Source organism: Ambystoma mexicanum, chromosome 3p (assembly GCF_040938575.1).
Source record: "Ambystoma mexicanum isolate Mex_15411 chromosome 3p, UKY_AmexF1_1, whole genome shotgun sequence".
NCBI lineage: Eukaryota > Metazoa > Chordata > Amphibia > Caudata > Ambystomatidae > Ambystoma > Ambystoma mexicanum.
The window spans coordinates 677,618,553-677,629,377 of NC_090925.1; the positions used below are offsets into that span (position 1 = coordinate 677,618,553).

Consider the following 10,825-nt stretch of genomic DNA (forward strand, 5'->3'; position numbering starts at 1 on the left):
GATTAAGCAGAGGGAGTTTCGGGCACCTCCCTCACTTCCTGCCCCTCTGTCAGACATACTGGAGCCAGAGGCGGGCTTAAAGACGAAACGAACAAAGGAACCAAACCTGGTTTGGGGTGCAGAGTAAATCTCAAGAAGCACCTTTACAGCAAGAAATGGCAAAAAAAGACCAGGGCCATTTTGACAAACTGCAGCTGCGAGCACAGCCCGCGGAGAAACACACAATGATGGTAAAAACTAAACCACTGCCACCAGCCATTAATTGTAGAATGGGTAACATAAAAATGTTACATGAGAAACTAGACAAAGGGGATACTAAGTAACCCCTCCAGCACCCTATTGTAAGATAGTGTGTGCTGGGTCTAGAAAGTTACAAAATGTAAGTAAAATCAATTTCACTTTACTGCTCTTGGAAACAGTAGTTTCACCAACAGAAGGTATTTAAACCTTTGGGACATCTGGAAGACTTCCCAGTGCCACTGCACTGAAGGTGCTGTGTGTCACAATATAAAGATGATGCCTATGGAGTTTGTCAGACTCCAAAGTCACAAGAAACGGAGTCCAAATCTCACAAAAATACATGAAAGAGTGGGAAAAAGGTCTCCCTCTCTCCAGGTTAAAAATTAAAAAGTCCTAGAGTCCAGCAAAAGTGATGGGTGCCTCTAAGGTAGGGAGGAATTAGCAAATTTCTGATAATTCTCCCTAACGCCCGTACGGGCAACCAAATATGTAAGGCAAGTCCCAAAGACAAATAATAAAAATCAGTCCAATGAGCCAAAAATTCAAGGATGAGATGGTAGAAAAACAAATGTTTATTACACACAAAGTCTGGGCTGGGGAATTGGCAAAAAGACATTCAAAATGTCATCTGAAAATGGCTGCATTTATGGTAAACATCAGAAGGGAAATGACAGCAAATGTTACAGATTATTCACAAATCCCCAGCCTGTGATTGGACAGTCATTTGCAGTATAGGTGAATCTAGACAATACCTAGCCCTATTGGCCTATCCTACCCTTGTGACCCTGGCATGACGTCAGTTTATTAATTAATTAGCACTGAGGTTATCTTCCTTCCCATGATGCTAATTGGATGCTACATTTTATAACTTGTATCATCTAGACTTAATAGTTGACTGGCTGTTCGTGGAGTGAGTGAGTGAGTGACTTCATAACATTCAACCAATCCATGCGTGAGATGTGACAGTGTGACAACAAAATGATAACTTTACATCCTCTTCCCAAAGACCCTATTGGTTGGCACCATCTTACCGTTCCCATCATTATAAACTGTTCATCGCCAGTTCGGTATTGCAACTCCTCGTTGGAAACATTTCTTGCTTCTCTTTCCTTTCTTATGGTTTGTGCATAATTTCATTTGCTCTGTCTTTGACCTCATGGGCTTGGGGGCTTGCAAACTTCACTCTCTTGCAATGATAGAAAATATGTCTAAGATGACAGTATTATAAACATGCCATTGGTACCCAATTAATTCTACTCTGTGTGATGATGTTTTGTGTGGTTTCTTCTTTAGCAACTGGATCTCTTTCAGGGATGTTTCTCCTACAGAGGGCAGTGTTGCTCCTCGATCCCTCTGTCTAGACAGGCATGCTCGTCACTGCTCATTGTTTAATTCCTTCTAACTTGTGACCTTCACTGTGATACGTTTCATGAGTTGTTATATGTCCTTTGAACACAGGCTTGGGAACTTGGCTAAGCTGATGTATTTTAACCAGTCTATGTGCAGTATTGGTCCTTTAGCTCTATGGTCTGTTGCTTTTTCATGATCTCCCTACCGCAATTCAGGCTTGGGAATGTGTTTGTCCCCCTTTCCGTAACCAATCACTGTGCAGACTTCAATAGTGCTGTGGGAAGTTGTAGCTTGTATGTGTATGCTTTTAAGCAAGGATCTGGCTGATAGTTTCTGTTAAATTAAAAGGATTTTTAAGCTTCAGAGATGGATGAATGTGTCTCGAGGCTTACTTGTGGTGTTCATTCAATTAGTGTAAGAGTTAATTTGTTAATTGCTATCATTATGAGTGCTCTACTGATTCCCTGACTAATGTTAAGTGTTTCTATGCCTCCTAAGGATATGTGATTATACTCAGATGTAAGGTCTGTCCATTATGGTTTACTTGCCTCTTAGGGATATGGGCCATTTAAGTCTGGTTACTAGAGCATTTTTGGGCATACACAGGGAATTCTATACGTGTGTGGCTGCTTTCTTTATGCTGTGTGCCTTTTCACAACGACTTTCAAAGCTTGTATTTGCGTGCATGTTGGGGATGTTGGATGTACTCCCCAGGAAAGTCAGTAATCCCTATGTTCTCTGTTTTTCCTCGCCCTTATGTTCTCTATAGTCTTCATCCTGCAGCTGTACAGATATTTAAATCATTGTATAGAAGGTATATAAATCATATGAAAGGCCTGATAACACTTGCTTTGTAGCCCATCTACTCATCGTAAAATAGAGTTCACACTTTAAATTGCTACCCACATTTCTCGTTTTGTGCTTTTGAATGGCCTTCGAGTAGAAGCACTGCTGTAAGTACTAAGAGGTTGCCAGAGGCCCTGGTGTATTTTGTACAGTATAAATAGGAAAGAAGAGTCACGCAGACATCCAGGTTATGCAAGGATCTTCACGCTTCAGAAAACTGGTTAGAAACAAAGATGGAAGGAAGTGTGATCAATATGTAATCAAAAAGAACAGTCCCTTAAAATGAACTGTTGGCCCAAATCCCAAACTTATCTAGATGTAAGATTTGGGTAACTCACAAGAGCAGAGTGCCATAAGCTCACCACTTTTCTGAGCAGAAGTGATGGCTATAAGAAAGGTAGTGTTCCAGATCAACTCTCATCCCAGTCTCTGCTGTCTGTTTTCCAATTCTCCTTCACCCTCACCTCTTCCCACTATACCTTTCCTGTCTGCACACTCTTTGTACCCTTGCACTGCTCTTTTCTTTCCCCACTCCTTCCACTTCTTTACGGCACCCTGTGTTCCTCCTCATTCACTACCCTTTGTGTTTTGTTTGCCTTAATGCACTAAACGCTCACCAAAAGGAAGCTTGGAAGGAGTACAACGGACCCAAAGTGGGGGGGCAAGGGTGGCTTGGTGGGAGATCTTTGAGAGTGCTGGGGCTGTAGATGAACAGGCAAAGACGGGCCTATGGCATTTATCTGGCCTTATTTAAGGGAGACCCACAATACTGCAGTTATGCTATGTCAATAATCAATAGGTGAAGAAAGTGAAGGGTGGCATAAAGTAGCAATCTAACCTGTATGCGACTAGTTAAAATCTACCAGAGCCTCAAAGTGGAAGACATTTCCAATGACCATGGTAAACCCTGCATTTCAAAGAAGCAAATCCTCTTTTAAAGTTCTGACCAGATGCAAAAGCATCTAGTGACGGATGGCCCATCTGTAAAGAAACATGACCACCTAGTTGCTAAAATCCTGTTCATGTTGGCTCTGTATGAGATTGCTGAAGTGATCTGGCTGAATGTTGGATGATCCGGCCGTATGAAATGCCAAGAACTAATGCTTAAAATAAAACATTGCAGGAGTGTTGGGAGGGGGGGGGGGCAGTTCTTATGTTGTAAAACTGAATTTAATTAAGAGTTTGGAAAAAAAGTGTATTTTACAATAAGGGGCTATTTTGCCCCGAGAGAGGGCTGAAAGACCTTAAGGACAAACCAGATGACCCTTCAGTTGCAGCGTTAGTATGTGGGAGAGGTGCTTCAGGTGAGACAGGGTTCACTGTAAAACCATCAACAGTACAAGTATTCTTGGGGCGGGGGGTGCACAGGTCTTAGGGGCCTCCCTAAAAAATCAGACTTTCTTTTATAGGCAGTGTTTTATTGTTTGACACCGTCTTCCCACCCCTCTGCCCAGCTTGTGATAGTGCATGGTATATACCTTTTTATAAGGTATGGAATTAAAGGACGATCACATGATAAAGATGAACATTTTACTCAGACAGGTCTCATCAAGGGTGTCCTCCTCCCTTTCATTAGACTTGCTTTGCCTACCCATTAAGAAAGCTGTGTTTGTGTGTGTGATTATAAGCTATATATTCTAAACTGAATCAGTCATGTTTTGCACAATTGTTTCAGGATACTCTCTATGGGGATAAGGTATGGGAAGACTTAACAAATGTGAGGAAGGTGGTCATAATGGATAGCTAATTGTTTTAATTTTCTCTGCACATTTCTTCGAAATGTTGAAAGAAATAGAATTTACCATCTAAGCAAGCTTTTCTTTTGCCTTTAGAACATTTGAGAACTCCATTGACTGAGAGGGTGGACTTGAAGATCCAGAAAGCAAAGGTTCCACTGATGGAGGATGATATAATTTCAAAACTGGATGTGGATCAGCACTTAGATGCTTTCGGTGGACGCATCTCAAAGGGCCATGAAGAGGTTGGTGATGCGCAGATCCTAGAGAGGATGCAGGTCCTGAGAACAGTCCTGTACACTACAATCCAATACCCGGCGCCAAAGTTCTCTGTTGCTGCAAATGGACTGGAGTAACTACAAGACTGTGAAGCCCTCTGTGATGGCATCTTCTTAGACATGCCAGGGTGGCGTGGCAATGTCCTTCCTCAACGTTTTATGCAAGAAAGCATGTGGGGAAAGGAAGGAGGTTGTGTCTGCATGCAGATAATCCCTGGGAGTCAAATGATTTACTCTGCATGTCAGTTAAGTGGGGGAGGCAAAGCCTTTGCCTACAGTTCATGTATTTATAGAAATCTTTACAATTCATTTTTCGAAACTGTTTTCTACAGAGAGGGAATAAAGTGACCCACTCCCATCTTTATATCATCTGATCAAATATTTGAAAGATCGAGCTATAACTCATTCCATGTGAAATATTGGTGCAGATTATATCTCTAATAGCACCACTGCAAAGTATCTGGCCAATGAAGGTTCTTCAATGTTAAGATAATTCAGAAGGTTTGCGTGCCTTTTGGCATCCTGGTACCTGAAGGTTAACAGTTTTAATCCCAGCACATCGACTCACTTTGAAACGGTTGCTCTTAAGTTTCGAGGTAGAAACATCTTTAAGACTTGAGGGATGTGTACTGTGTAAACATGCTGACATCTTAATTGAGACTACTTAGTCACCTGTGTACATTGACTCAGACTCTGGAATTTCTAGTGTCTTAAATGTAATGTGGGTTACAAGTGTGACTTCTATTGTTCAGACCCTTTCTCCACTTTGGTGGATTCACGCGGAGCATAGAACAACATTTTTTAAGGTGGGGCTACTTTGAGCAGCTTAAACAAAGTGAGGAAATTAGTTGGGATTGTTCATACTGCAGGCAGGTGTTTTTGGGCTTGAGTTGTGATCTGAGACCTTGCTTGTTTTTTTATTTATTGCATACTGTACCTTCCAAATTGCACATGGCACTGTCCATTTGTAATTATGTACTTTATTGGGATTCACATCTTTGTATATCCTGTTAATGTACTGCACTGATCTGCTTCCTACTCTCTTGTATGTATAGTGTCTCCCTTTGCAGGGTTGTCTGAATGTAACATATAACACATGTTTGTATAGGTCTCTCAACCAGCTGGACTGGACTTGGAAATATTATTTTTTAAACTTTATTCTCGCAAGAGGATTCTGCTGCTCCGATTACAGAAGTCTATTCGGTGATTATAACCTTGGTCTCTTTGATGGGTCTGTACACCATTACCTTCTGAACATTTAGTGCCTGGCCCTGGTGGCCCCATCCTCGGAGGATGCAAAGAAGAATGGTAACGTTTAACGAACTACGGGTCAAAATGTTGATGTACACTGTTTTCTCTACAAAAGAGGCATGCAGTGACTCAGGGTCGCGCAGTCCCACAATGCCCCTTGCAAAGACAATCCTAGAACACCAAGGCCTTTCAAGTACAACATGTCTCTGTTCTGCGTGATGCAAATTAAAGACATTGTCTCAAGTACTCGGCTGCAAAGACTGGCAGTATAAGCAGGTAATTAACTGACACCCTACCGTTAATATGTTGCCGGCATTCATCTGCTTCTAGGGTTGCTTTTTGCAGTCTCCATCTACAAAGTGACCAAACCACTCAGGGGCCTGCTGTAACCCTTGCTTCCTTAACTGGGAACCACAACGCTGTGCCACCACTTCCAGACAGCCATTTAATATGCTAATTTCACATGCATGATCAAATCCCTTCTGCGCTTTAAAACATGCATCCTGAGTTTGTGAATTTATGTGCCTTTGCAGCATAGGTTGCCTCTATGCTAAAGAGCTTTGCTATATTGGTCAGGTGTGCAACATGTGTTACATATCATCAGCCATTGCCCTGATATGTCTCCCCCATTTGGCTATATTTCATTGTGTAATGTGATGGAGGAATATGCACAGTGTTCCATATGGCAAATCGCAATCTTTTCCGATATGCACAAGGTTTTACTACAAGTGTATATTTCGTATGTACTTTGTTTAAACATACATCTTTATGGAAATGGTGTCTGTCTTCATTCCACAGTTGGACCAACTTCTTTGCGCTAAACATATAGCCTGGTGATGAAATGCACTTACTGCAGGGTTGGTTTTGGTTTCTTTGTCGCACTGCAAATGAAAGATAACTCACAGCACACCCATCCTTCACAACTCCCTCTTTACTTACAGTATACTCATGATGTTAATACCGTATAGAACATCCTTTGGGCCCTCCTGATGGGGGGGGAGCAGCCCCCCCCCTTGTTTGAAGACCACTTATTTAAAGGGTTAAGAAGCAGTGGTGTGGGGAAGATTTCATTTGTAGCTTTGTAGCTCGCAACTATGATTTTTAATATTTAATTTACAGTTAAGATTTAGAGTAACCTTAACAGTAATATTTCCCATGTTTTCAGTAACCTTTTTAGGGAATGTATTTTCACCGATTTCTTCTTCTTTTGAGGTTACAGTGTAGCTGCATAGCATATTGGGGCAAGTGGATTTGACAAAGGGGGCACATTAAGTGAAAGGGTATATATTTTCTGCTTGATTGTGGTGAAGGGGGATGATTGGGGTTAATGGTATTGCTGTTGTGGATGGGTGTAGATTGTGGCTGAATGCAGATTTTGTGAAAGGTTTGCAAGTATTATGGGCCATGTGGATGGTGGAATGGGGTGTGTATGGTGCTGTTGACTGATGGCAGATATGTGCGCATAGTGGTGCTTATGGTAGCATAGGATGCTGTTGGGTATGTATGGCTGGGTCACGGTATGAATCTAATTCCCAAACTATTGGCTTTGCCAATGGAAACTATAGGATCTGTAAGGGTGCAGAAGTACAATTCTGACACAGTGGTGGCATGCCTGTCGGCAAATACTTTTATTATAGAAGTTAAGAAAAGGAAAAAGCTTATCTTGCCCTATTTATATGAGGGGTTGCCCTAACTCAACAAAAACCCTAAGGTCTCTGTCAGGATGTCAGAAAAGTAAAATGTCCACTGTCCTGTGTCCAAACCTATTTCCGTCCCTTACACTAAACTAAGGAAAAACTGGGAGTCTTCTTGATACAGAAAGGGTCCTTCTCTTGTTCTGGATACAACCCTTTTTTAAGTTCAGTTTGTGGTATAAAAAAAACACGAGTGATTCTTTAAACACAATTCCCAGATATCAATTTGGGTGTTAGGGGAGTCTCTTCCCCTTATTCTCGTCTTCAACTCCCAAACGTAGTGTTAAGTCTGGTTCACTATCCTGCCAGACTTAACCGCAGACCTTTTTATCCCAACAATGTATTTTCCTTGTATCAGGAGGGAAAAAGTCACTTCCCCTTGTTTCTTCCTCCAACTCAGAACTGTAGCGCCAAGTCTAGTGCAATATCCTGCCACACTTGACCGTAGAATTCAGAATTCCAACAAATCTCTCTCTTTGGCAATGGGTCCTCGACCCTTTGTTTCAATTCCTTTCACTTCTTTCTCTTTCAGTGGGCCCCAGATCTCTCTGGGCTGTCTCAAGATCTCCTTGACTTCTTCCGTAACATTGGTCTAATGTGTGGGTCCCATACCCCTTTATATTCTCTCGGGCTCCCCCTAACTTACTGTAGGCCTCAGCCCCTTGATTCTGTGTTTCTTCTCTTTTATATGGGCCCCCGGCTCACGTGCTTTGCTCTTGCGGGTTCGCCCAACTTCATATGGGTCCCAGACTTTTGTGGGTTGCTTTTGCGGGTTCTTTACCCCAGCTTCCCTGTCTAAGGGAACAAACCTTGTGTACTCTCCTGCCAGGTACTGTTCCACATAGGGCACTTTACCAAGTTTGTTTCTGTGTTTACTTCTTTGGGTTCTCCGCCCGATGGCTTTGCCTCTGTGGTTTGTTTGGGTCTTAGACCACTTGGTGTATTGGCCTTCATACACACTTGGTTTACTTGCACTCCTTCATACATGCATGGTTTACTTGCCTGCCAAGTTTTTATGGATGCAGCATATGTCTGTGTCTTTTTCTTTCTCTGAGTGTCCTTAACCCATTTAATCTCAGCTTTACTGCTTATCGGGTACCCAACTCGTCTTAGGCTCCTTTTGTTCGCTTCCCAGCCCTTCTCATGGACCTTTGGCGGTAGAGCGATTCGCAGCGACTTCCAGCTGTTCCTCAGAGCCTTTGATGTTCAGCCAGCTCCGTACTACACATACAGCGCTCCAGCAGGGGAGGCTTCGTCTGCTGTTTACATCCAGACTCATATGTGACACTGCATTGGATCTATGGGAATACGTCTGGGTCCCTCTTTGTTGTACGGGACATTTATTGCCTTTGCACGCAAGATGTATATTGACTACTTTATACATTTTCCTCCAAATTGATGGGGGGGGGGGGGTGTATCAAAAATGGACACCCGGAATAGGTTGTCATCCAGTTACTGCCATCAACTGTTTTTTTTAGCTGCATCCCTTCCTCTGGATTTGAAATATCTCTATTGCAGAAGCTCCAACTTCCCTTGGGGTTCTGAAGAAGGCGGCTATCTCCATTCTCTTCCGAAACATCCCGTTTGTACAACCCCGACACCATTGGGGGGTTGCCAACTATTATGGGACGTAGACCTGGGATGTGTTTCTAGATCTAACTATATTTCATACTTACAGTTTATGAAGTATTGGTGTTTAATAAACCCTGTTTGACTTAGCTAGATAGGGCCAGCAGCATAGGATTGAGTTCTTATATCTGCAAAAGTTAGATTGGCTTATAATTATAGCCAATTATTTGTTGCTATTTTCACCCTTTGACCTATGGTTTGTTCTGTTTTTGATGAAAATCCTATTTTATATGTATGTTCCACTGTTTGTATAATAGGCCATACAGAATGAGCAATCTGTTTAGGCATAGTGCTATCTCTACTAGGTAGGTGTGTTGTTACTGCTTTGTTTCTCCTTTGTTTTATCTGCTTACTTTGAAGCAGGTTTCTTTCAATTCAAATTTAACATTTCAACCCTTGTTGGATCCATTGGCCTACTGAATAAATCATTTTATTTTTCATTTATATGTGTGCCTTTCATCAGATTTATTTTGACAAAGTCCACAATAGCCACTTGCCCTTTATGAGAAGGTGGCTTTGTAGAATTTGTTTTCCAATTGGTTCATTTAGCGGAGCACCCTCCGTGTGTGATATTTGTATAACTCATTTGTCCCCTTCATGCCTTTGACTTTTTCTCTTCTGTTATACTTCTCTTGGACATAGACAGCACTGTACCTTGTTTCTGTGTTCCTCTTGCGTGGTATCCTGCTCTGGCTTCTCCGACTCTCTGGGCGAGCCTGCGATCCTCCTCTCTCAGCTCACACGGTCGATCGCATCCCTGCTTTGCCTGCAGCGAGTCAGACTTTCCGGCTTCCCTCTGGGAGGCATCCCAAGTCTTCTGCGTACTTAGATTCTCTTCAGTTTCTTGGGGTCTGATGGTTCTTGACAACACCCTTTCAGATGGCGGTCTTGTTCCACTGTCCTCCTGGTTCACAGTTTCCTTCTGTTTCTCGTCTGCGGCATTCAAACTTTGCTCTCGGTTCCTCCAGAACAGGCTTGACCAGTGGCTTAGATGATTTTCATAGAGTCGAGTAGCATTCTTCTTCGTCTAAGTATTTTCTTGCCACTTAGTTTCATCAACTCTACACAGATAGAGGGGGCGTGGCTACAAGTAGGAGGATGTGTACCGGTGGTCTCCCGTCAATCCTGATATGGACTGAAGCTATGCATAACTGAAGCTGAAACGAGCCATAATTGGTGGAGCAGGTGTGCGAAACTGCGGGGCATAGCTGGAGGGCAACATGACCCTGAAGAAGATCAGCGCAGAGCGCACACGATGGATCCAAAATGGTGACCTGCCTGCGAACAAAGGACCGAAATAGATAGAGCAGCTGGAGCGCTCTGACCGATGTTAGCTGCGGCGTCGTGGGGCACGGACATAAGGAGCGGAGAGCGTGAGGTACTCTGCCACTGAATCGTAAGGTGAATGCGACCTGGCAGGCTAAGGGACCGGTAACACAGCTGGTTTACGAGGCATCCAGGGAACGTGTGCTCATGACCGGGTGATCGAGGGGGCTGGCCCTGAGCGCTAAAAAGCTGCACCAGAGTGGAGCGCGATCACTAGAGCACCGCAACCTCCCTGCTATGGGCAGAACGTGACGGCATGGTGAGCTGACTGCAGGAGGAGCAGCCCAAGTGTGAACACTCTCGGAAACAAAGTATTAAAGAAACCTTCTGCAGCTCCATAAGTGTTTGTAGCCGGACTGTGCCCGCTCAAGAGTGCTACACTTGTAGCACGAATAGACACGTGGCTGCAGAGGACAAAGATGAGTTTATTGAAGCCTGGAACTAGGCCCCAGGGACCAGATGAGGGACGTAGCAC

General features: G+C 43.2%; 1 protein-coding gene across 3 annotated transcripts in view; it reads left to right on the plus strand.

Moving 5' to 3' along the window:
• SIMC1 (SUMO interacting motifs containing 1) overlaps positions 1–6,476 on the plus strand; it is a 614,032-nt gene extending 607,556 nt beyond the window's left edge. For all 3 annotated transcript variants that reach the window (XM_069651451.1, XM_069651448.1, XM_069651450.1), the window contains one exon: positions 4,269–6,476. In XM_069651451.1, the coding sequence (XP_069507552.1) occupies positions 4,269–4,528 (260 nt within the window). In that variant the 3' untranslated portion in view covers positions 4,529–6,476. The remainder of the gene's footprint in view (positions 1–4,268) is intronic.
• The last annotated feature ends 4,349 nt before the right edge of the window (positions 6,477–10,825 follow it).